At 39.4% G+C, this 26,974-nt stretch overlaps 1 protein-coding gene across 3 annotated transcripts in view; it reads right to left on the bottom strand.

The window, feature by feature from the left end:
• pvrl2l (PVR cell adhesion molecule related 2 like) overlaps positions 1-26,974 on the bottom strand; it is a 603,137-nt gene that overhangs the window by 32,994 nt on the left and 543,169 nt on the right. For 2 of the 3 annotated variants that reach the window (XM_038302856.1, XM_038302858.1), the window contains exons 7-8: positions 16,862-16,991; positions 983-1,040 (exon numbers count right to left, since the gene is read on the bottom strand). In XM_038302856.1, the coding sequence (XP_038158784.1) occupies positions 983-1,040; positions 16,862-16,991 (188 nt within the window). The remainder of the gene's footprint in view (positions 1-982; positions 1,041-16,861; positions 16,992-26,974) is intronic. The other variant, XM_038302857.1, reaches the window with a different exon arrangement.

Genomic DNA, 26,974 nt, shown 5'->3' with positions numbered 1-26,974 from the left:
TTATGTCAAATTACAAAGAGTTGGTTCTATTTGTTTTTTACCACAAATATTTTCAGCTGATATCTAGGTGTTTTGGGGGCCTATGAACGCTCTTTATGCTCCACTTCCTTTAAACTTTTTATTTTTCCAAGCCACTGATTGGTTGAATGGTGAATCTTCCATTCAAATCTGGAACCTATCCTACTACAGTGAGAAAAACCCAGACGTTGACTAATTTAGAGGAACATTGTGCTTCTCTTTCAGCAATAATCTCCCACCCCAACCTAAAGGAAGCAGATTTAGATATTGCAATATTTTCATTTAGAAGAGGAAACTGTTAGTTTAACTGACAGAAAAGCTGCTCTCCCTGCTTTAAACATCTGAAAAACACAGCACTAAACCATAATTCACCCTCTAACAACATAACAGATGTAAGCTTCAGACTTCATCTTGCAGCAGAATCTCTAATTAGCAGAGTCTCTCACTGGAGAGAAACAAAAGCTGAGAGGTACTTAAAAAGTTTTAGAAATTGGCCAGAAGACCTGTAATCTAGCATTAAAGTTACAGAGATAATATTGCCTCTTTGATGATGCCACAGGTGCTGCTCTACAGTTAAAAAAAAAACATTACATGCGTAAAAAAGACCATTTCACAGCTCAACCCCATGAACCGTCCTTTTACCAAGGCATTAAAAGCCATTAGACACCTTTTTTTTCATATCGAATCAACATAAAATTACTGAGTTTTTAGTCACATTGCATAAGCTGACCAGAATGCGATGGAATGATGAGAGAAAAAATAATGAACTGCTCTAATGGGGGCTCTTTACAAACCAAGATAATTATTTGGGGACACAGAAGCCAACTGAGATCTCCAATCAATAGCCATTAGGCCTATTATGACTGCCCAAATGGACTTTGTGTTTCTGTGCATGTGTGTGCGGGACTATAATATAATTGTAATGACAATAAGGGATTGATTTGAAGCCACGTCGATCACTCACCATCTCCGTTGAGCTGCCTGCCTTCACAGGAGGAGGAGGCTTGTGCTTCGGAGGGCCCCTGATTGGACAAAAGGTGAAAAGCAATGTGGTTATCGACCCTGGCTTCGTTAAGACATCAGATTTTCTTTGTGTTTTAAAACCGGGCTGACTTTGGCCCGCTGAGAGACCGAAGGACAGAAATGAAATATCGAACGCTAAAGATGTCCCTTTGTGTCGTAATTCAATCAAAGTTGTATTTGTAGGAAATTTGACAATCAGTCGGAGAAAGGAACATATTTTAGTGGGTTTGAAAGTTTTTTTTTTCTTCCTTTATTGGACGACTCAATCAATTCAAACATATATAGAGAAATCTTTTATGGGGTGAAAGAAACTGCTTGGATTGTAGAAAACTTCTTTTGCTTCCTTTGCTGAAAAAGTTTGGATGGTTTCAAAATTCTTAAACTAAAACTAACTTTTCAGGTTAGGCTTCAAATGTTCCGCTGTGTTTTACTGTGAGTTCTTTAATCAGGAAGAGGAGAAAATAGGACGAGAGGTTGAGAGCCGCCATGGGTCCCTGAGCAAAATAGGTTGTTGGTTCCCTCTATGCAATCAACAGTGCAATGATGAGATCATGTGTAACGGGTACCGTAGCAACGGCACCTTGGCTGACAGATGTACTCCTGACAAACAGGAGAGAGATGAGGAGACGGCTTGTCAGTTTAGAATATCAAGCAGTAATTTATTCAAGTTTCATTTTTAAATACACTCATGTGTTAAATTTCTTTGTTTATGTTCAACATATTCAAAGTTCAATGTCCTCTAAACATTCTCACTGAATTTCAGTATTCATCTTAACACATAACAAAATACATCTCTTCCAAAAATACATATTCACTTACTTTTCAGTTTAGTATTTTAACCTATTTACCACAAATGAAATACATAGACAATGGTATAATAACCAGCTTAATGTTAACGTTAATTTTTAACTCCTCATATATCTACAGTATTTTACTTAGTTTTGAATCAAGACATTACTGCATTTTAACCTCATAAACCTTCAGTGCTTAATATAAACAAAACTCATTTTAAACAGTCACCTTTTTCCCTTCATGAACTCATTTAACAAAACTAATGGTTGGGACCTTACAGCCGGCAAAATAAACAATAGACATGGTGAAAGTTTTTTTTTTTCTTCCTTTATTGGACGACTCAATCAATTAAAACATATATAGAGAAATCTTTTATGGGGTGAAAGAAACTGCTTGGATTGTAGAAAACTTCTTTTGCTTCCTTTGCTGAAAAAGTTTTGATGGTTTCAAAATTCTTAAACTAAAACTAACTTTTCAGGTTAGGCTTCAAATGTTCCGCTGTGTTTTACTGTGAGTTCTTTAATCAGGAAGAGGAGAAAATAGGACGAGAGGTTGAGAGCCGCCATGGGTCCCTGAGCAAAATAGGTTGTTGGTTCCCTCTATGGAATCAACAGTGCAATGATGAGATCATGCACACACCAACTATAAACTCAATGCAACGCTACAAGCACTGGTTACTGTCTCTTATTTTTATTTCAAAGCTAAAGCTTTCAAATATCCTGCAGAACAATAACAAACAAATAAAATAGCTTTTATGTATAAGTAAATTTTTACTTTTTCCGTAAAAGTTTAAAAAACAATCCACTGGAATTGGTTTCCAAGGTCTGAAGACGTTTCGCTTCCCCTCCAGGAAGCTTTCTCAATCCAAGGCGTTTTCAAACCTTGGAAACCGAGTCCAGTGGATTGTTTTTTAAACTTTTACGGAATGACTATGACCTGGATGACTGAGAATCTTCATCAGCATACATTTTTTACCTTCAAAGACAGAAGTTGAAAATTAGCTTCACTCTAAACTTTATGTGCAACACTGAAGTGACTTGCTTTGTTTTGTCACCATGATTGTTTGCATTTTCCTTGTCAAACAAAAATGTAATTATTTCTGCACAATTAAAAATCTACTGATGTAAAAAATGCAAAATTTTATCTTTAAATTATGATTTTGTTGCTATAGTGACAAATAACTAATTCTCCACACAAAAACAAACAAACACACAAACCAGCAAATGTTCCTGGAGGCCATTGGGGCCCCTATCTGCCCTGGGGCCATGAGCAGTTGTTAATTTGCTTACACCTGTCCGATATTTTACATCAGAGGCTTTATTAGTGTAACGATCTTGGTTAGGTTGTTTTTCTCTAAGTTTTTAGTTTCAAGTTTAGCCAAGTTTTTCCTTGTTTTCTAGCTTTTTTGGTGTTTCTGGATTCATTTAAGTTCCTTAGGTGTTTCTGTCTGTCCTCTGTTGCCCCCTTGTGTTCTTTTCCCTTGGCTTCCTCGTCAGCTCTAGTCACACCTGCTCCTTATCAGCTCGTTAGTTCTACCTTTGTTCAGTCAGCCATAAATACACTCCCTCTGCAGTCCCTCTTTGCTGGTTCCTCATCTTATTTCATCCTACCCTAGCTCCTCATGACTTTTTCCTCTGATGTCTCCATGGTCCTGGTGAGTGTTAGTGATGGGCAGATGAGGCCCCATTGGGTGTATGGCACATTTCCCAAACTGTGTCGACACTGTGTTGAAACTGTTTTGCTGTATCACTGAATGGCGACATCTGCTGGATTTAAAAAGTAATTGCAGGCAACTTCAATAAAGACTGGAAACAGACTGAACAAGGTTCTTTCACACATTTTTATTTAGAAACATCAGCTGCGTTAACATCTTTGGGCCAAGGCGATTGCGCCGCTTACAAACCATTTCTCCTGCTTTTGAGAACACCCTTTCACAGGGCACTGATGATGACGGCGTACATAAAAATGTCATTGCAAGTTTGTACAACGTAGGATAATTTAGTCTTTGCGATTTCCAGTATTGTAGTGGATCCTGTGATCTTGGTGTGTTCTCTTCGGAATGTATCTTTGTACCTCGATAATGGCATCGGTGGTGACATTTGAATTGGCCTTGCTCTCCTTGACTTCTATGTCCAGCTGGTGCCACAGGTTGTCATCTGAGGAAATAATAAAATGCATCTGTGTTACTAATTCATAGTATTCACATGGAATGATTTGCATGAACATTAAAATACAAATGAACAAAATTAAGAATCATACATACCTGGATTGGAATCAGATGGTTGAGTTGAAGGTCCAGCTTGGGCATCTTCCATTTGTGTTGGTATAGCGTTTCTCATTACTGCTGCACACTCTGATTTTAGTCTTTTCACTGCATCATTGGCTTTTGACGCACTTAAGAATGCCATGGTCTTGAACCGAGGGTCCAGCAGTGTTGGCATTGTCATTACACTCAATGACTCCAGGTTGCACAGAGTTTCTAGCAGTCTTCTTTTTAGGTTTTCCACAAGATTAATTGCGGTTTCCGTGGTTACATTTAATGCATTGCGTTGCAGTGAGAGGTGCAACATTTTGAGCATTGGGATTACCTTTGATCCAGACACTCTTTTTTCCTCAGATAGCTCCACTGTCGCTTGATTAAATGGAGCAAGCACACGGAGTGTCTCCTCTATGATTTTATAATAATTTGTAGTGAGCTGAGGTATATCACTTTTTAAAGAAGCTAGTGATACCAACACCGACTCCTTCTGTTCCGCCATGCGTTCCAGCATTAAATATGTGCTGTTCCATCTAGTTGACACCTCATTGATTAATTTCTTCACTGGTCCTCCCATCTGTAGCTGGACTTGTGCCAGCTTCTCTTTGGCTGTAGTACTGGTTCTAAAGTATGTTACAATGTGCTTTGTTTTATTTCGGATTTCAGTGAGCGTCTCAATTTGGTCACATGATTTTCGAACTGTTAAATTCAAAGAATGCGCTATGCAAATCATGTGCCTGATTTGGAGCTTTTTGACACATGCAACCATGTTTGCAGCCGCATCTGTGACAAGACATGTAACTTTCTCTGCTATGGCCCACTCCTGCATTAAGTTTTTCTTTACTTGGGCCATATTTTCAGCAGTGTGCTGCTGAGGGAAGTGTTCCACTCCCAACATTGATGTACACAGTGTATGGTTCTCACTGTTGACATAGTGACAGGTCACAGCCAGGTAAGCCTCCATGTTCATGGATGTCCACATGTCAGCTGTTAGGCTGACTGCAGCTGCACTCTTCAGTTCTTTTTTAATTTGCTCCTTTTTCTCCTCATACCTCTGGCTAATCATGGTCTTGATAGCCTAAAATTAATAACACAAGTGGAGTAGCTTAATGATTGATATCAAATAACATGCATATACTTTGTTAACATGTATAACAGTTAGTTTCACGTACCTTTCTGCATGGCAGAACATATGAGGGCTCAAGGAGTTGGACCAGCTCTCGGAACCCCTTGTCTTCCACAAGGCTAAGCGGCTGACAGTCTGTAATGATCATGTTCATTACAGCCTCATCAATCGCCTGCTTTCTGGAAGCACCAGGGCTAATCACGGGAGTATTAACTCTTTCTTCCATCTCATGCCGGGCACGGTAATGCCTCAGCATTGTGGAAGTGCTCCGGTTAGAGTAAGACAGCACCTGGGAGCAAATCCTACATTTCACCTACAATAGAAATAAAAGTTAATCCATGTAAACTAATTAAAATATTCTTCAGAAAGAAATTAGAATAACCAAGAGAAGAATGATCAATGGTGGAAACAAGAAAGGAATAATAATTTACCTTATTCTCAGTGATAAGATCAAAATGATCCCACACGGGTGAAAACTTCCTCTTCCTTGATTGATCCATAGTTTTAGATGACAAGCCAAAAACCAATGTAAAGCAAACAACACAAACTATCTCCATCCAACAAAACCCACAAATGTGTCGATACATTTTCTGTTTATAAATACAATTTGGCGCGTTCACAATCAAGCGACACAGGAACTGTATCGGTCACGTGGTTTTCCTTAAAGAGATACGCGCACCGACACGGGGCTTCACCTTGTTTGCTCGGCGCATGCGCCGAGGTTTCAGTGTCGTCAGACCCATCACTAGTGAGTGTTCATTTCTTACAGTATGTTGGTTTTTTTGGATTTCTGTTTTGATTTACATTTTTAAGTTGGATTTTTGGATTTTGGATTTGTGTATTGGTACCTGGATTGGGAGCAACAATCTAAAGAAAAACATGGTGTATTGGTAGCTGGATTGGGAGCAACAATCTAAAAAAAAACATGGTGTATTGGTAGCTGGATTGGGAGCAACAATCTAAAGAAAAACATGGTGTATTGGTAGCTGGATTGGGAGCTACAATCTAAAGAAAAACATGGTGTATTGGTAGCTGGATTGGGAGCAACAATCTAAAGAAAAACATGGTGTATTGGTAGCTGGATTGGGAGCAACAATCTAAAGAAAAACATGGTGTATTGGTACCTGGATTGGGAGCTACAATCTAAAGAAAAACATGGTGTATTGGTAGCTGGATTGGGAGCTACAATCTAAAGAAAAACATGGTGTATTGGTAGCTGGATTGGGAGCTACAATCTAAAGGAAAACATGGTGTATTAGTAGCTGGATTGGGAGCAACAATCTAAAGAAAAACATGGTGTATTGGTACCTGGATTGGGAGCAACAATCTAAAGAAAAACATGGTGTATTGCTAGCTGGATTGGGAGCAACAATCTATAGGAAAAACATGGTGTATTGGTAGCTGGATTGGGAGCAGCAATCTAAAGAAAAACATGGTGTATTGGTAGCTGGATTGGGAGCAACAATCTAAAGAAAAACATGGTGTATTGGTACCTGGATTGGGAGCAACAATCTAAAGAAAAACATGGTGTATTGGTAGCTGGATTGGGAGCTACAATCTAAAGAAAAACATGGTGTATTGGTAGCTGGATTGGGAGCTACAATCTAAAGAAAAACATGGTGTATTGGTAGCTGGATTGGGAGCAACAATCTAAAGAAAAACATGGTGTATTGGTACTTGGATTGGGAGCTACAATCTAAAGAAAAACATGGTGTATTGGTACCTGGATTGGGAGCTACAATCTAAAGAAAAACATGGTGTATTGGTAGCTGGATTGGGAGCTACAATCTAAAGAAAAACATGGTGTATTGGTAGCTGGATTGGGAGCTACAATCTAAAGAAAAACATGGTGTATTGGTAGCTGGATTGGGAGCTACAATCTAAAGAAAAACATGGTGTATTGGTAGCTGGATTGGGAGCTACAATCTAAAGAAAAACATGGTGTATTGGTAGCTGGATTGGGAGCTACAATCTAAAGAAAAACATGGTGTATTGGTAGCTGGATTGGGAGCTACAATCTAAAGAAAAACATCAGTATTGGTATCTGGATTGGGAGCTACAATCTAAAGAAAAACATGGTGTATTGGTAGCTGGATTGGGAGCTACAATCTAAAGAAAAACATGGTGTATTGGTAGCTGGATTGGGAGCAACAATCTAAAGAAAAACATGGTGTATTGGTACCTGGATTGGGAGCTACAATCTAAAGAAAAACATGGTGTATTGGTAGCTGGATTGGGAGCTACAATCTAAAGAAAAACATGGTGTATTGGTAGCTGGATTGGGAGCAACAATCTAAAGAAAAACATGGTGTATTGGTACCTGGATTGGGAGCTACAATCTAAAGAAAAACATGGTGTATTGGTACCTGGATTGGGAGCTACAATCTAAAGAAAAACATGGTGTATTGGTAGCTGGATTGGGAGCTACAATCTAAAGAAAAACATGGTGTATTGGTACCTGGATTGGGAGCTACAATCTAAAGAAAAACATGGTGTATTGGTACCTGGATTGGGAGCTACAATCTAAAGAAAAACATGGTGTATTGGTAGCTGGATTGGGAGCTACAATCTAAAGAAAAACATGGTGTATTGGTAGCTGGATTGGGAGCTACAATCTAAAGAAAAACATGGTGTATTGGTAGCTGGATTGGGAGCTACAATCTAAAGAAAAACATGGTGTATTGGTAGCTGGATTGGGAGCTACAATCTAAAGAAAAACATGGTGTATTGGTAGCTGGATTGGGAGCAACAATCTAAAGAAAAACATGGTGTATTGGTACCTGGATTGGGAGCTACAATCTAAAGAAAAACATGGTGTATTGGTACCTGGATTGGGAGCTACAATCTAAAGAAAAACACGGTGTATTGGTACCTGGATTGGGAGCAACAATCTAAAGAAAAACACGGTGTATTGGTAGCTGGATTGGGAGCTACATCTAAAGAAAAACACGGTGTATTGGTAGCTGGATTGGGAGCTACATCTAAAGAAAAACACGGTGTATTGGCAGCTGGATTGGGAGCAACAATCTAAAGAAAAACACGGTGTATTGGCAGCTGGATTGGGAGCTACAACCTAAAGAAAAACACGGTGTATTGGCAGCTGGATTGGGAGCTACAATCTAAAGAAAAACACGGTGTATTGGTAGCTGGATTGGGAGCTACAATCTAAAGAAAAACACGGTGTATTGGCAGCTGGATTGGGAGCTACAATCTAAAGAAAAACACGGTGTATTGGTAGCTGGATTGGGAGCTACAATCTAAAGAAAAACACGGTGTATTGGCAGCTGGATTGGGAGCTACAATCTAAAGAAAAACACGGTGTATTGGCAGCTGGATTGGGAGCAACAATCTAAAGAAAAACACGGTGTATTGGCAGCTGGATTGGGAGCAACAATCTAAAGAAAAACACGGTGTATTGGCAGCTGGATTGGGAGCAACAATCTAAAGAAAAACACGGTGTATTGGCAGCTGGATTGGGAGCAACAATCTAAAGAAAAACACGGTGTATTGGCAGCTGGATTGGGAGCAACAATCTAAAGAAAAACACGGTGTATTGGCAGCTGGATTGGGAGCTACAATCTAAAGAAAAACACGGTGTATTGGCAGCTGGATTGGGAGCTACAATCTAAAGAAAAACACGGTGTATTGGCAGCTGGATTGGGAGCTACAATCTAAAGAAAAACACGGTGTATTGGCAGCTGGATTGGGAGCTACAATCTAAAGAAAAACACGGTGTATTGGTAGCTGGATTGGGAGCAACAATCTAAAGAAAAACACGGTGTATTGGTAGCTGGATTGGGAGCTACAATCTAAAGAAAAACACGGTGTATTGGTAGCTGGATTGGGAGCTACAATCTAAAGAAAAACACGGTGTATTGGTAGCTGGATTGGGAGCTACAATCTAAAGAAAAACACGGTGTATTGGTAGCTGGATTGGGAGCTACAATCTAAAGAAAAACACGGTGTATTGGTAGCTGGATTGGGAGCTACAATCTAAAGAAAAACACGGTGTATTGGTAGCTGGATTGGGAGCAACAATCTAAAGAAAAACACGGTGTATTGGTAGCTGGATTGGGAGCAACAATCTAAAGAAAAACACGGTGTATTGGTAGCTGGATTGGGAGCAACAATCTAAAGAAAAACACGGTGTATTGGTAGCTGGATTGGGAGCTACAATCTAAAGAAAAACACGGTGTATTGGTAGCTGGATTGGGAGCAACAATCTAAAGAAAAACACGGTGTATTGGTAGCTGGATTGGGAGCTACAATCTAAAGAAAAACACGGTGTATTGGTAGCTGGATTGGGAGCTACAATCTAAAGAAAAACACGGTGTATTGGTAGCTGGATTGGGAGCTACAATCTAAAGAAAAACACGGTGTATTGGTAGCTGGATTGGGAGCTACAATCTAAAGAAAAACACGGTGTATTGGTAGCTGGATTGGGAGCAACAATCTAAAGAAAAACACGGTGTATTGGTAGCTGGATTGGGAGCAACAATCTAAAGAAAAACACGGTGTATTGGTAGCTGGATTGGGAGCTACAATCTAAAGAAAAACACGGTGTATTGGTAGCTGGATTGGGAGCAACAATCTAAAGAAAAACACGGTGTATTGGTAGCTGGATTGGGAGCAACAATCTAAAGAAAAACACGGTGTATTGGTAGCTGGATTGGGAGCAACAATCTAAAGAAAAACACGGTGTATTGGTAGCTGGATTGGGAGCAACAATCTAAAGAAAAACATGGTGTATTGGTAGGCTAAAAAAAAAAAAAAAAAAAAAAAAAAAAAATTCCAAGTTCAGTCAACACAGACGCTACAACATCCACTTAGTTTGAAGCTCCTTGCTGCATTTAAATGCAAGCAGTCCCGTTTTTTTACCTTGACATTTTGAACTCCATTTTATAGCAATGTGGAACAGGTGGAACGAAGAAACAGGAGGAAAATACATTTTCAAGTACAAATATAGAAATGTTTCTCTCCTGACCATAAATTCTTCCAAAAACTTAAATATGCTAATCAGGGTAGGTTCTCCACTCACTGTGCCTGAAGTCGATGCTATATAAGTTAAGGTTTAGCTGCATATTTGCACTCTTTAGAGTTGTAACCAGCTGTTCTGATTGGTTTATGAAGTAGAACATTTCATGATTTGCTTAAATACAAGTTTGTTGTGCAGGAGCAGCTAATGGAAAATAGTTATATCAGTTAATCTGTTGCTAGGCTTGTTAAAAAGATGTCAAAAGCAGATTTTTTTGCACATTAATAATAACCAAATACATTATTAGATGGGCTGAAAATGGTCTCTCAATGGTTTTGCCTTGACTTTGTCTTACCTTTGCTCTGTTCATGAGTTTAGCTCTCTGGTCTTTACCAGCAAAATGACATAGAGAGAATATTATGAACCATCAGAACTTCATTTTAAAGACAGGTTGGCCATTTATTGGTGTTTTCCAAGAAGCAGAACTACATGAGAAACTGGATACAGTTTCTGTAATAAAGGTGATGAAAAGTTGCAAAAATGTTTTTGCATATTTCAACAGTCTTTAGAGTTAATGATTCCAAAAAAGGTAAAAAACAATCCACTGAACTTAGTTTTTAAGTTTGAAGACGTTTAGCTTCCCATCCAGAGAGCTTTTTAAATTCAAAATGTCAGAGATAGCGTTGAGTTTGAGGCTTTACAGAGTGGACCAAAATCAAAGTCTTTTTTTGCTTAGAAAACATTCAAGGAGGGTTTTTGTTGTTGTTGTTGCCCACTATATAAAGCCTCAAACTCAACGCTATCTCTGACATTTTAAATGTCTGTGGATTGTTTTTCACTTTTTTTTTTTTGGAATGACTACAACCTGGATGACTGAGAATCTTTACCAGCATTTTGAGTTAATTAAACCAAAATCTTGCAAAGCTCGGCTCAAACTAAATGTGTGAAGCTGAACAGATTTTTTCTTTTTGCATCTGCGGCTCAGAAAGGTTGATCAGTGTGATTATTTTCTGTAGTTCCACTTCATTTCTTTCTTTCTTTCTTCTTTTAACAGTGTCCTGTCTGGCAAGGTGTTAATAGGAATAATTATCCTGATGCCAAAAAGAGCCCAACAGATTTTACTTTCACAAGTGGAGCAGTACGGCTATCGCCATAGTGTTCCGCTCTACAGATTTATATGGACACTGCAATGTAAGTAGAATAGGAAACGAAAAACAGAATAAAAAGGAGAAAATATTAAAGAAAAAGGAGATAAAAGGGAGTCCTGCTTCATTTCTAAGGAGAACGTTTTTCTTGGGAGACAAAATGTGCAAATAGACGGGTGTCCAAAATTAAGCTTTTCACAACAAGAGTTTTATTTAAATAAAAAGTTTAGAAAAGATAACTGTATAAAAGTCTAAGCTGTGCCATTAAGTGCAACATCAGGAAAAATTAAGTCTTTATTTTATTTAATTCAGGAGAAACAACTCATCAGTTTTAGGCATTTTTGGCATGTTTGGTCTGTCTGAGCAAACTTTCTCTCAATACACTAGTAAATATGTAAATTTATAGAACCTGTCCGAGGCATTAATAAAACTAGTGCTGGTTTTTGGTCTGCCATCTTTTCTTTTTCAAATAGCATCATCTTTTGATGTTTTTATTCCTTCTAATAGTTATTTGCAACATATCATAAGCTGCTTGAGTTTATAAAAAAAAATGCAGAAAGCAGCAGGACTTATGCAGCATTTATAAAGATAGAGAGCAGGTGATTAGCTTACTATTGTTACCGAATAAATCAACAAAATATAGAAAATATAAACTGTATTGTACAAAGAGCATGAAAGGTATCAAAAACACCTATTCTAGGAAAGTTCAGCTGTTAGTTTAAACCAACAATGAACATGCATTATATTGTACATTAGTAGTTAAAATCAAAGCTCCATTCATCTGATAGGAACATAATGGTTTGTAATGTTCGTCATTGTAAGTTATGTAAGATAATTTCCATTTTCTCTTGAGTTACTTTGAACTTCTGAGCTCTGAAAAGCACAGCAGACTTTCTCTGGAAACCATAATTGTGTTTGAACTCTTTAGGACATGGCCACTTTAGTCTAACAGCCATTAATATGTTAGATCATACAAAGTGATTGATGTGATGCTCAATCTGTCTTATAGTTGCTCTATATAAAGCTCTGCCTGCTGCTTTATTTCATTAGTTTCCATTAGTTATTTATACATCGACACTGCACAAATAATGATGCAAAAAAACAGTATAAATTGGATATTAGTGAAGCTAAAGTGGAGTGGAGGATGGGCTTAGCTTCAATTAGGCCCCATAATCAATTTGGACTAAAGGGTCGAATAAATAACACCAGAATCAGCATAAAAGGTTAGTTTGTTGGTCTGGAGACTAATAATAAAGGATTTGATATGAATTTACCAGATGAAGAAAATGGAGTGAAAATAACATCTAGAAATTGCTTTTGGATTAGAAGCATTAAAGAAGAAGAAAAATTAACAAAATTAATTAAACCTGATTATTCCAAATAAGGGGCACCAATCTTTGTCTCCACCTTCATAAATATTTACAGTAGCAGCCATTCAAAATGGCCTTTCCCAGTCAAATGGTAGCAGAATGGCAGCAAATCCCCTCCAACTTCCAGCCACTGGTGTGACCCCCCTCCTTCTCCCATTGTTAATTCAGTAGAAGAAATATTAATGCTAAGTGCGCTATTTAAAGTCGTAGAGAAACGGCCGTTCCAACCGTTTAATTTGACTGGATGAGAAATCAGGATGGGAATAAAAAAGAAAGTTGTTTCTTTTTCTGGTGTTTTTGGAGCCTTTTGGAACCAAATGACTTTCTCTTCATTGAGTTTGCAAAGAAAAATCTTTCAATGGAGCCTTCCTACACTCTAAAAGATGAAAGGCTAAACAAGTTTTCGATGGAGTTCCGCAGGGCTCTGTTCTAGACCTTTTTGTTATCTAAGGACATACAAAGATTTACATTTCTTCCAATAGTTTTAAGACATTTATAAATATATCTCACTGATAATTACAGACTAGTTATTATTCATAAATAACTAGTCTGAATAACTACTTAAAGTCGGAGGGAAGCGGCCGTTCCAACCGTTTAATTTCCGAATTCTCCCGAGTGGTGCAAGCCTTTACACAAGAGAATAAAGTAAATGTTATTGGTCGTTTATCGATTGTTGTGGCGGAAGATTCACAAGCATGTTTGGCTGTGGCCGGTTTGTTGGAAGCATCTTGCTAACCAGTTAGCAACTTAGTGCTAGTAGGTTCCCAATGGGAAATTCCATTGAGACCAAGTAGCACTAAATTGGTGACTTAGAAACGACACTGTCAAGGAACGCTATGGACAGCGTAACATGCAAGAGGAGGAGAGTTTTATGTCGGAGGTCGTGGATGAGACTCCTCTGTCAGCCATTTTTTATTTAGAGGAGGAAAGCGGGGACGAAGATGTTGTGGAAGAGGACGCCAGGGCGGCAGAAGCTTGGTTTGATGTAGAAGGCTTCCAGCCGGACATGTTTGAGCCCTTGCCTCGCAACGCTGCCAGTTCTGTTAGCTCTACGCCTGCTGAAGACACAGACGTTCATCCCCGTGAACACTGGGACGCAACTCAATGGGAAAGGAAATTATTCTTATTTCCTATTTCAACCGTTGCGTACATTAGCTGCGACATATGAAGATGCTATGACCGAAAAAATTTGATTGACAGATGACCGTTTATATATGATTGGCCGAATTTAGGTGTACAAGCTGACGTATAACTAACTGGCCTGCATAAGATAACGAAAAAAAAAACCCACAGGTTTTAAAGCTACAGTGTGTAATTTTCAGCAACATCTAACGTTCAGACTGCAGACTGCAGCAACATGAACAGCCCCCCCCACCGCTTTTCCCCCCCAACAGTACGGCGAGCGTTACGGGACAAAATGTCTTCCACGACGTCCGCATCACCTACCTTCTCAAGTGATGAGGTTTGTTTACATAGATAATTTTACAGATGGTATTCTCAGGCATAATACTGCCATCTATTGTTCAGTACCGTCTCAGTTCATCTCTCTCAACTTGCCGTAGTTACTTTCGAGCGTAATGGGCGATCTCGCAATCGCTAGTTTGTTGGCTCTGCGCTGCCGTAGCGCAAAGATGTCTGCCTCCATGGCTGGGGGCCCCTCTCCTATGTAATTATAAATAACGAATTCTAAGGCAACGCAAATATTAAGGTTAAGAGGCTGAGCTCGTAGATGATGATAAATAACATAGTTATGTATAATATATTACATTTCTGACTGTATATCCCTGTAATTATTACACACTGTAGCTTTAAGACAGGATTTTTTTTAAATAGAAATTTTCAAAATTTTGGGACAATATCGTCTGATATAGATTACAGTTATAGATGTTTAAGCCAGAGTGATTTGACATTTAAATTTGATTTCCCTATGATTTAAAGCTCATTGAGAGTTTGATGATTATTGGATCAACTGCATTGGTCAGAACTGTTTTTGTTCGGCTAAAACACATCTATGGCAACAAGGTTAGAAAACATACAACTGATAGGGATTTCCTGCGATGGACTGGCGACCTGTCCAGGGTGTACCCCGCCTCTCGTCCATTGACAGCTGGAGATAGGCACCAGCACCCCTCGCGACCCCAATTGGGACAAGCGTGTCAGATAATGGATGGATGGATGATAGGGTTTTCGTCTTTTTAGGTAACCACTTTATTACCAGACTAAAATAACCTTCCTTAAATGCTAAAAAAATAATCTGGTGGGATTGTAAACACAGGAGGGTCTGTTACAAAGGTTACGGCTGCAGGAAACACACCCGTCCTCATTCTCCAAACCATGCCTTGCAGCTCTGCGAGCTTAGAGCCTCCTCTCTAACCAGCCTGCTCTTATTTATGTCCCCATTTACAACTGTTATTTCCTGCTCGATAGAAGGGAAAAGAAATCGTTTAAGTCAGGCATTTAAAATCTGTTGGCCAAACTGTACGGCTGAACTCAGACTGAGCTGTTCATTATTTGCCTACACAATCATTTTACTGGAAGGTCGTTGCGTTTTAAAGTCAGCTACTTCACTGACTGGACTTATTTATTTTCCCCGGTGGTTTCTTTAGATTGAATAACTCTTCCGGACTTTTGTCACCTCTAATACAACTTTTTAAAAACGTACTGCTGTTCAACTAAAACATATTTTCTTTAAATTAATCATTTCAAAAGCATTACCATTAGTATAATAATAAAGAATATACATACAAAATAAAAGATAACTTTTCTTTTTGGGGAGCAGAAAGGTAATTCAGGTTTTTTTTTTTTTTCACCTGTGAACCAAAAGAGCTCGCATAGGAACGTGAGGCTCTCTCTAAGACTGAGAGGAAGGTTGTAGGTGCAACCAGAAGGTATTTAATTTTACTGAGACGTCGGTAATCTAGAGTGGGATCCCCCCCAGTTATCCAGGTTGGCACCATAGGATTGGTGTGTATCGGGCAGAGTTAAATTACCAATGGGAAAGGTTTTACAGTTCTATCGTAGTAGAACAAAAGGCAAAGTTTCCGGGGAATTGTCAACTGCCCAAGGAGAAATTTTTGATCAATTGCTAAGAAAATAAGGTTCTTTTAATGTTGCAATAAACAAAAATGTTAAAGACAAAACAAAAGATAACTTTTCTTTTTGGGGAGCAGAAAGGCAATTAAGGTTTTGTTCCACCTGTGAACCAAAAGACCTCGCATAGGAACGTGAGGCTCTCTCTAAGAGTGAAAGGAAGGCTGTAGGTGCAACCAGAAGGTATTTAATTTTACTGAGACGTCGGTAATCTAGAGTGGGATCCCCCCCAGTTATCCAGGTTGGCACCATAGGATTGGTGTGTATCGGGCAGAGTTAAATTACCTGTAGATAATGGGAAAGGTTTTGCAGTTCTATGGTAGTAGAACAAAAGGCAAGGTTCTGGGGAATTGTCAACTGCCCAAGGAGAAATTTTTGATCAAATGCTAACCCAACTGTTTTTTATATTCTTTTTTGTTTCCGCATTTTTTTTAAATTTTTTATTTTTTCCTGCTTTGATTCTGTTTTATCTTCCTGTATTTTAATCATGTAAAGCACTTTGCATTGTCTTTGTACTGAATTGTGCTATACAAATAAATTTGCCTTGCCTTGCCTTGCTGTTCGCTTCATCCTCTGCAGGGTTTTTAACCAACTAGATTTGAGATATTAGTAAATTATTCCTTTTGTTTGTTTTGATTTACGGTCTGAACAGCCACTCAATATTCGTCTTCTGCAGATGCCAATTGATTGTTGATGCTGTACTATTTTCTTTAGATTCATCCATGTTGTGTTGTAGCTCCCACATACTTGCTCATTTTTAACAGACCCTGATGATCTACATAAATCCTTAGTTTGGAAAACTGCATCTAAAGAGTGGAGTAAAAGCCCAGGAGGTTTCATAAATCTTCTTTCGCAGCTGCAGCCCATGGAAGGATAAATGGAAGCCTCTGAACGGCCTCGTGATATAAACTTCAGGTCAGGATTTGTAAGTGAGCCACCACTGCCGGATCCTTTAATGACGTGTGATAAGTTTTAATGAGCTGCCGTCCCAGAAGGGGGGATTAAATTTGCTCAAGAGGTTAAACTAATGTTTGAGTAGATGCAGAATTAGTAATGAAGACTCACTCTGTGTCCCGCTGGAACTTTCGGATGAGGAAGACGATGCCGATGATGACGCCGATTAAAATGAGGGTTCCAAGGACGCCTCCCACCACGGCGCCCGTCTGAGGCTCCGGAACAGGTTCTCGTTTCTCTTCTTGTATCGGTGAAAAGATGGCAGGGAGGGAGAGAAAGAGGAAACAAAGTGTTATTACCGCTTCATTTAAATTTCATGAGGCCGATCTCGGCATTTTGATGTTGCTCACTGGCAGAATTTGTGTTTTATTTGTTTTCCTGCTGAGAGGAAGGAATAATCTGCTGCTGTGTGATTCAGGAGTGCTTCATAAAACTGTTGCAGAGCAAAACATGTAGAACAAACAGGTTGACAATGCAGCTCAGCCATAAAACAAAGAAGTCACACCAGCAGCTCTGAAAAAAAAAACCGCCACAAAGCCCTGACTTGATCCAGTCAGAATGCGTCATTTCTCTTTAATCAAAATATGTTTCTGGTTTCCAGAGGAGATGTGACGCATCAGAGCTGACAGAAGGATCCACACAGATTTTCTCTTATTTAAAAAAAGAAAGAAGAAAGCCTTCTCAGGAACAACAAAGATGGAGCCTAACAGGTGTTTTAAGGTTATTTGGTACTTTGTTTACTAAGTATTCAAACTATCACTGAAACAGAGATGATAAATAGACAGTAGATCTGCACTGAATGCTCATGTTTAAGTATTCCTACAGCCTTGCAGAATCATGCATATCCTTAAGCTTTTCCATATTTTGTCGCCAACCTGCGAGATCATTTTGCAATTCCCTGAGATAGGTCTCACATAAAAGCATAAGCAAATCTCCTTGAACCCCAGTCGGCCTCAGCAGATGGCCGCTCACACTGAGCCTGGTTTTCCTAGAGGGTTTCTTCCTGTTAAAAGGGAGTTTTTCCTCTTCACTGTAACTATAAGCATGCTTGGTGTGAGAGAATGACTTTGAGACAATGAGTCGATAGAGTCGAAAAGTCAGCAACTAAGGCCATTGCTATGAAAATCATTCACAATTGTATGTGCACTCATTAATTCCGCACTACTTTGTGTTTTCCTGTCACAAAGTCTGAATAAAATACCCTGAGGTTTGAGGTGTTACATCACAGCATGTAAATATAGTTCAACCATTTCTGTTGTATAACCTTTGTTTAGAGATCTGACCTGTTTTTCAGTGTAGTCCTGTTTCTCTGATTGTGACTAACTGGATGTGCTCTCTTTATCCTCTGTTTCCTGGACGGGCCGCCTTTTACAGTTGCCTTTTGTATCACTGCTTCTGTCTCCTTGAACCCCACTCGGCCTCAGCAGATGGCCGCTCACACTCAGCCTGGTTCTCCTGGAGGTTTCTTCCTGTTAATAGGGAATTTTTCCTTTCCACTGTCGCTACAAGCATGCCTTGTGTGAGGGATTGCCTTTGAAACAATCAGCCAATGCAATCAACTGCTTTTCCTTAGATAGAAAACTTCAGTGTATGATCTGTTTGAATTGTAAATTGCTTTGAGATGACGTGTTGTGAATTGGCACTATAGAAATAAACTGAATTGAATTGAATGTGACATTTTTTTGGTTTCATTGAAAGAAGATTTGGATGAATTTATCCTCCAATCTTTGTTGAAGGTTTTGGCATTACAAAACTGTAATGGTTTGTAGAGTCCTGACCTTACCTCAAAGGAACACTTTTTGATTAAATTGATCATCAGTGTCTGACCAAAACAAACTCTCTTCTGGAAGAAATGACCATAATATAGATCTAAATTTTGTAGATAACTCCTCTTAAATGTCTGAAGCTGTTGGAGCTGCAAACACATTTAAAGCATTTCTTTTAAAATGTGTCAAATGGAGTCAAGTAAATGAATATTTTCAGCTATATGTAAAGTTTCTGCTACACAGATCGGGAAAAAAATGAAATAATTAGGTAATTTCAGTATTAGTTTACTGCTGTGGACTAATGATACTGAGATTTTTCAACAGCCTTAAAAACGGTCCTATCATAGGTCTAAAAAAGGTACTTGGCCATGAATCCCTTGTTTTTCTTCCCAAATTAAGGAACTAGATCAGGCAGTTAATGGACCTGATCAGGATACCTCCCAGGAGGCTCCTATTAAACCTGCTTAGGAGAAACAGGCATTCAGACTTTAATAAACTGGCTAACCTGGCAGCCACATTACTAACCGATTTTATTTTCTTCCTAAACAGCAGGGGGCAGTCTGTTCATACACAGATCACACACAGCAGCTTTTCTCTCACAGCCGGACACACAGAAACAGTCAAAAAGCATTCAGACAGCTTCAGTCTGCTCCACGCCGCACAAGAGCTTCTTCAGAGATCATTTCACGTGTCAGAGAGTCCAAGTCCTTTCTTTTTTTCAAAGTGAACAGTAAACTACCTTTTCAACAAAGACTGGGTTACCCTGCTGCCTGGGAAATTCCCAACAGGTGACCCAGGAGTCAGGATTTAATACAGGAACAGAGATCTTATTGAATTCAGAATTGAGGTGAGAGGAGGCTGCTTCCCTGAGGAGAGGAGTGCTGCAGAGAAGATTGATGTGGGAAGCCAGGAGTTTGGCGGAGGGCAAATGCAAAACGTGTTAATAATCTATCAGAGAAAGCACTTGCATCTCTCTGAAAGAGGAAAAACAGCTTCAGGAATGCTCATCAAACACGCCCGGTTCTCTCACTGCAGGGAAACCAGAGGTGCACCAAGCAGCAATAACATTGTTCTGCTGCACCTGCTCATATGAGCAGCCTGAATCCAGACAAAAAGGATTTAGCGTCTAAATGTCACTCTAGAAAGTTTCTACATCAAACTGGGGGGAAAAAGTTTGCAGGTATGGAGGAAATATGCAATTTGTTTCCTGACCAATATTCTAATTACAGGGGCCGGTATTTAGCCATGTCCTTTACGACAGCGCTGCTCCAAACACAGAGCCCCGAAATGAAAGAACGAAAAGGGCAGAAAATGCAAAAGCGTATTTGTGGACAGAGAGAGAATTTAATTTCCATAACTATGGAAATGTGTGAAATATATTATCAAACCTGGGGGGTTATCAGTCTCCATGCAGAGATGATCAAATCACAGGGTCAGAGTGTGAAGAGTAGATGAAACTGAGCAGCACAGCATGGACTCTTTTTCCTGTTTTGCTTTGAGGAGCTTATCTGCTTTTTGGTGATATTCAAATAACCGGACGTGCAGGTGGTGCAGTGGTTAGCGTGCACGACCCATGTAGGGAGGCCTTAGGCCTTCACGTGGCCGACGTGGGTTCGAATCTGACCTTTGGTCCCCTCTCTCTTACTCATTTCCTGTCAGCCTACTGTAGAAAAAACAAGCCACTAGTGGCGTAAAAACAAAAAAAAGTAACTAAAAGTCAAAGAAACTAAAGAAAAGTGAGAAGAATCTTAAAAAAAATTGTAAAAGCTGAGCTTAAATATAAAAAACTAATCTGTTAAATATTATTTTTACCCTTTAATATGCTAATTTTAATCCTCAATTTCATGATTGTTTTTTCTTATTATCATAGTTTAATAAATGTATAAGAAAGTCACATTCAGGAAAAGTCCGGTCATATTCAGAATTCAAACTTCTGAAAGTACTTTAAATATGAAATTATAAAAACTACAGTGTTTTTAATTCAGAGTAATTTCCATTTGAATGTGCTTTACTGGAGGCATCCATGTTTGTCCAAGAACACTACTGCCACCTACTGGTTTGTGACGTCACGGTGCGGTATCGGCTGTTGATCAAGTCCCAGTGCTGTATCTGGTGTTTGTCACAACGCGCTATTATCCAAGTCATCTTGAAAACATTCTTCTTCCAAATGTTGGCTACATATTACGGGTTTTTTCTCTGGCCAGAAGTTCGATGGCAAATCCTCCCTCTTCAAGTTGGCGATCCAACGACCAACCCGTCCGTGGAGGATCAGGAATCAGAAAGGTGAAATAACTTTTTTTTTCACTTTTCCCCGATGTATTCCAGCATCCAGCTGCCATGCACGTGGGCATTGTAAGTTTCACTATAGCTCTGGTGAATTTCAATGGTGAAGTCCTCTGGAAATCTTCAATAATTGTTGTTGATTGCAGATGTGTCTAGTAGTTCCCATTGATTTTGCTTGTAAAGCGGGGAGAATAGCGCTAGGCTTACCGCACCGTGACGTCACTGCTGGAAGATGGCAGGAGGGAGGGGTTACTATATTTGAAGAAAAATGGACGTTCCCAGACTCGGTGATCGTGACGAAATGTTTTTTTTCTTTTACTGATTAACGCTAAATTTATTAAATCACTACGAACATATTAGTTTTAAGTATAAAAAAATATGCACTGATTATTCGTTGCTGCCCAGACTTCTCCTTTAAAATAATATTCAATTACCACTTTTTTTTTCTTAAATAAAGTTACGTTCTATTGTGTTTTGTAAATTAGAATTCCTAACATGAAACTGGACCCTATCCATGTCCTGTTTACCAATAAATGAGCCAGTCAGTAATTCCCCAAAGTAACGACATTATTAAAAATACCAGAATTATCTCCTCATTCTCAGTTTATTTGTAAATCTTTTCAGCCTGAGGGGCTTCATGACTTTGCTTCTCATCTGTTCTTGAAGTTCTTTAGATCAGGGAGTCACGGATGTGCTTCTGCTTCAGCTTAATGTTGTCAAAGAAGTTCTGTTTAAGCACTAAGATGATTTACAGATCAGGCAGTGAACAGACCTTAAGATGGTGAAATCAAACTGATCTTTTTTAAAAGTTTATGATTATTTGTGACATAAAAAAGGTAATGGTAAATGGTATGTACCTATATAGCGCCTTTTTTCAAGTCAGGAGACTTGACCAAAGCACTTTACACTACATTCATTCACCCATTCACGCACACACTGATGGTGGCAAGCTACATTGTACAGTAGCCACAGCTGCCCTGGGGCTCACCGACAGAAGCGGGGCTGCCGTACACTGGCGCCACCATCAGACCACCATCAGTAGACATGCATGTGAAGTGTCTTGCCCAAGGACACAACGACACTGAAAGTCGGAGCCGGGGCTTGAACCGTCAATCCTTCAATTTCAGGGCAAACTCCTACATCCAACGCCACTTTCGACCTTAAACTAACGTAAAAAAGGTGGAAGTTGTTTTCCCATACAGAGCCAGGTTGGGTTGTTAGTTGTGCAGCGATAATCCATCCATCTATTTTCTGTCACACTTATCCCAAGCGAGATCATGCACACACTCACACCTAAGATGAATTTAGAGAAGCCAGTCATGCTTTTAGACTGTGGGAGGAAGCCGGAGTACCCAGAGAGAAACCACGTATGCACAGGGAGAATATGCAAACTCCATGCAGAAAGACCCTGGGCCGGAATTCGAACCTGAAACCTTCTTGCTGCAAGGCAGCACTGCTACCCACTGTGCCACATAGCAGCCTACAGTGATAATCTCTTTGTGAAAACTATATCTGGTATCAGTCAGGTTAATAAACCGGCTTCATTGCTCCTAAAGTTAACTTTAAGTCAGCTCTTGTTGTGATTTAGAGGAACCCGAGGAGCACAGAGCTACATCAGTAACGTCCTGCTTCCATACCTCCTATCCCTGCAGGGACGTTAAACCTGCATTATCTCCCAAACACCGCAGTCTGTTTTCGGTTTAAAAAAAAAAAGCATAAGAGTGAAACGACTGGAAAACTTTGTGTGGGTTGAGCCTCAAACTGGGTTCTCTGGCACGGTAATTGGCAGACTAGCGCCGCCGCCGCCACCACTACGCCCACCTCAGAAACATTTGTATCCAGATCAACAAGGTGTGCAGCAGCATCCCGCTCATTGTTTAGCATAAACACCATCTTGCAGTGGAAAAAAGGGCTTTGTTTCTGCATTCAGACAGAGTGGCTGGGAAAACATTTTTAAACCGCAGTGAGGCTGTGGATGTTTCTTTTATTATTCTGCTTAATTGGACGCATTCTTTAAAAACCAACAGGAAACATATCTTTACAAACAGCACTGCAGCTCAGACCACTCAGCTTGTATCTTTTAATCTTATATATAAGAAGTGCAGCTTTTTATTACAGCCACATCCACCTTTATTGGCGAGCCAACAAACTGACCTCCCTGCTCCACTTTGCCTCAGCATACAATAGCACACCGTTATAAAAATGGTAGAACAGCCTCTTTCACTTCTCACCTCCATCCATTACATTCCATGTTTTCTCCAACTCTCTGCTGCTTCCTGCTCTACTTATCATTTATCTGAATTATCAAACTCGATATTAAATCAGTCGGTTTGGTACCGGGGCATTTTTCTCCCTTTTTTTTTCATTGAAACAGAGAGAATGGGGATTTATTCATGTGTAGAAGCAGACTACAGGTAATGTTTCCTCCAGATAACACTCGTTTCCTGTTTGTTTCTCGCTCCACCGCCTGGGTCAGCCTAGAGATCTGCACATATTACGCTATTATCAGAGTGACACTCAAATGATCTGAAATTCTGACTGTATCACATGCAATTTAAATGGATCTGAAATAACAGTGCCGGTGTTAAGTGCTCCATCGCTCTCACATACGAAACCATCCAGTGTGGGCGCTGTATTAGCAATCAGAAAAACACACTGTGCCCAAGGCCTGCACTTTACTGCCTCTCCCTGCTATCTGCTAAAAAATACTCATGCTCCGCAGAAAAACAAGTACTCTCCATAAAAAGGCTGAATATGATGTTCTGGAGTCTTTTGGTCTCACAGCAGCCATTACTGTTAAATATAGATAAAGCCCCGAATGAAAGAATGAGCGTGTCGTTTATATCGACAAGCACATAATAAAAGTAAAATCAATTACCCAATAAATGAAGTATTGCCTGTATCTGTTTTCTGAGAAAAATATAAAATTCAGTTTAATTAGTTTAAACCAGGGAAAAGCAAGACAATGGTTTAGGGTTAGATAAAATTATTCATCTGTTAAAGTCGTAGGGAAGCGGCTGTTCCAACCGTTGCATTGCCGATTTCTCCTGAGTGGTGCCCAGTGTTGGGTACGTTACCTTGAAAAAGTAATTAGTTATAGTTACTAGTTACTTCTCTCAAAAAGTAACTGAGTTACTCCACAATGAAAGTAACTACTGCGTTATTTTTGCTTTTCTCGCCCCCGTAACCCTCACCACCCGGCCCCCACCTTCTCGCCGTGTGTTTCTAGAGCCAGCTGAATAGAGCGGACGATGTTGGGTTCAAAGAATTGTGAGTTCATATAGGACAAAAATAATTCTGACACACCAAGGGATTTTCAAACACAGCTTCCTGCAGGAGGAGAAAGGCTGCCTGCTCACATTTCAGCACCTTTCTGCCCCCCAACAGAACAGCAGAGTCGTTTATTAACAGAACATGAGCAAATGGGTGGGTCTTAGGACAGAACACCCTGCAATGATTATCTAGCTGGATGCAGGTCATAAAACAGCATGACCAACTGGCTGGAGGCAGGTCATAAAGTGAAATGATCCTGAAATGACCCTGTAATGTCTAACTGGGTGGAAGTAGGACTTCAATGTTTCATATGCACACACATCAACTTTATAATCATCATTGAATAACCCCAACAGACGACAAGACAGAACCTGCAGAGAGTTTTGCATTTATTGCAACTCAACGTAAATGACATCAGGGGGGAACGGTATCCGATATCCGTCAGATAGCGTTCCCCCTGCTTAACATGGGGGAAACGCTATCTGATGCGGTGTAAATATCAACAGGCTGCTTACCTCTACTCATGGGTGTGAAGTTTTTTAACAGGGCATAAAAGATCTGGTGAGTGTATGACATTAATAACTTGGGATGTATAATACTATTATATACTCGTTACTAAAAAAAGGTAACGGCGTTAGTAACGTCGTTACTTTTAACGCCGTTACTCCAATCACTGGTGGTGACCGACTTTACACGAATGAATAAAGTGATTGTGATTGGTCGTTTTGTGGCTGGTCCCCTACAATTCCTTTTTTAAACATCAATCTTAGTACTAAAATATTCTTTCTGTCATGATTTGGGGACATTAAGATCTAAAGAGAAGCTCCCTCTCCTGGCCAGACCCTGTAAATCAGTGGAAGGGTGGAGTCAGAGTAAAGAAATGTGCACGCCCAGGAGAAGGAGGGGAAGTTGGCTGCCATTTGGCTGGCGCTTGACCGGGAACGGCCATTTTGAATGGCTGCTGCTGTAACTATTTCACAGTCTGTTGTCTGAGATACTGGGAGCCAGTGTATGGATTTGGTATAAATTTTCTCCACTTTCTTATTTTTGGTGAAGAAGCAGGTTGCAGCATTCTGGATCGACTTTTTAAGCAGAGCTGTGAAGACACCGCTGCAGGTATCAGTTCTACAAAAAATAAATGCATAAATTAGTTCTTCAAGGCCCTGCTGAGACATCAGTCCTTCAGTCCTGGAGATGTTCTTTAGCTGATAGAAGGCTGACTTAGGGCTGGGCGATAATTCAATAACGATATATATCGATCGATAGACGTGTGGCGCAATAGAAAAAAAGCGGGTCGATAAAAGTTCAATAAAAAAAACGCAGTTTTCCTTCCTTCTCATTGTAGCCTAGCATGTAGGTCCATTTATTTATTTATTATATTTATTTTGGTCACTTTTCTGGTCACTTTAGTTTATTCTTTGTCAGTATTTAATAACATAACTCAGGTCTTTTAAGTTATTTTTCTTTAAAACAATTCTGTTATGGTTAAAAATATGGTTAAATAAATATTTAATTGGAAGTCTGTGTTTGTGTTCTTTATTAAAATTAAATAATTTAGCAATATCATAAAAAGTCCAGGCAGAGCTGCACATAAAATATGGTTTCAAATCTTTTCAATAATTATCGATCAATATGCATTTTTTTTTTTATCGATAAGCTTTTTTTCTATATCGCCCAGCCCTAGGCTGACTTTCTTACTATCTTTATGAGCCTCTAAAGGTTCAAGTCTTAATCTATCATGACACCAAGATTTCTTCGCCCTGGGAGGTAATTCAATGTAGAACCAACTCTGAAGATAAGGATAAAATATTCTCTATGTAATAAAATAAAAATGTGCTCTTCTACTTAGCTTCAGTTACCTAGTTTTAAACATAAAATTCACAGCTTCAGTCACAGACAATTACAACTGCTTATAAATATGTTTTATTCTTAATCAGTGAGTGTAGATGCATAGAATTATAAACTGCATGTTTTTCCATTTAGCAACATGAAAATAATTAATCTTAACATCTTTATAGCTGCTTCATTGTGTATGTTTGCCAAATATTATAAAGAAAAGTAGATTTTTCTTATGAGCACTGAGGATTTGGTCTAAATATACCATAACGTAGTGTATGAAAGCCTGATGAACAAACATATACAATCAGATTCTGCAGAAGATATTTATAACGGCTTTCCTTTCATGAGAGAAAAATTAAAATAGAGGAAAAAAATAACTGGTACACTTTTTCTCATTTTGCCTGCTTCCCTCCTGAATGAGGTTTACAGTTCGACTATTTATAAATAGCAGCTTTAGTGTTGGAGGGAAGGTGGGAAGGAGGAGGGAAGATGGGAAAAGAATGAGAGGATGTGAGAATCGGTGGGAACCGAAATAAATGAAGGGGGGGGGGGAGATATATCAATAGAACTACGAAATGGAGAAAAACGAGAATGTGCATGAGGCAGGGAGGGATGGCAAGAAAAACTGAGGAAGACAGAGGAAGAGAAGGAGGGATGATGAGGAGGGGTGTTAGCTGCCTGTGGAAAAGAAGCGATTTTAAAGGTCTAAAGACTCCCGAGGGAGGCCATGAGTGACACTGGAAATACCGCCTCTCCGTCTTCCACCTTTTCCTCCATTCCTCTTTCATATATTCTCTTTTTCAGTAGATGATTCACCTTTCAATTTAGCATTTCTCCCCCTTCTTTATTATTTAAATTCAGTCCTTCAACAAACTCTGTATATACAACTCCAATTATTGCATGTAGCAGCATGAAAGCCACCACCACAGGAACTTTGTTCTTCACAAAACTGCCTCCCCCACATCCCGATCCAGCCGCAGCCCTGCCAGCAACATTAGCTGCAACCGTCGCCGGCTCATAGCGCACACGCACTCACACATTCACAAAAATACGGCCTGCAGCG

This window comes from Cyprinodon tularosa, unplaced genomic scaffold, assembly GCF_016077235.1.
Source record: "Cyprinodon tularosa strain WSP-4 unplaced genomic scaffold, ASM1607723v1 ctg5, whole genome shotgun sequence".
In the NCBI taxonomy this organism is placed as follows: Eukaryota; Metazoa; Chordata; class Actinopteri; order Cyprinodontiformes; family Cyprinodontidae; genus Cyprinodon; species Cyprinodon tularosa.
This window is presented reverse-complemented; position numbering and strand designations above follow the sequence as displayed.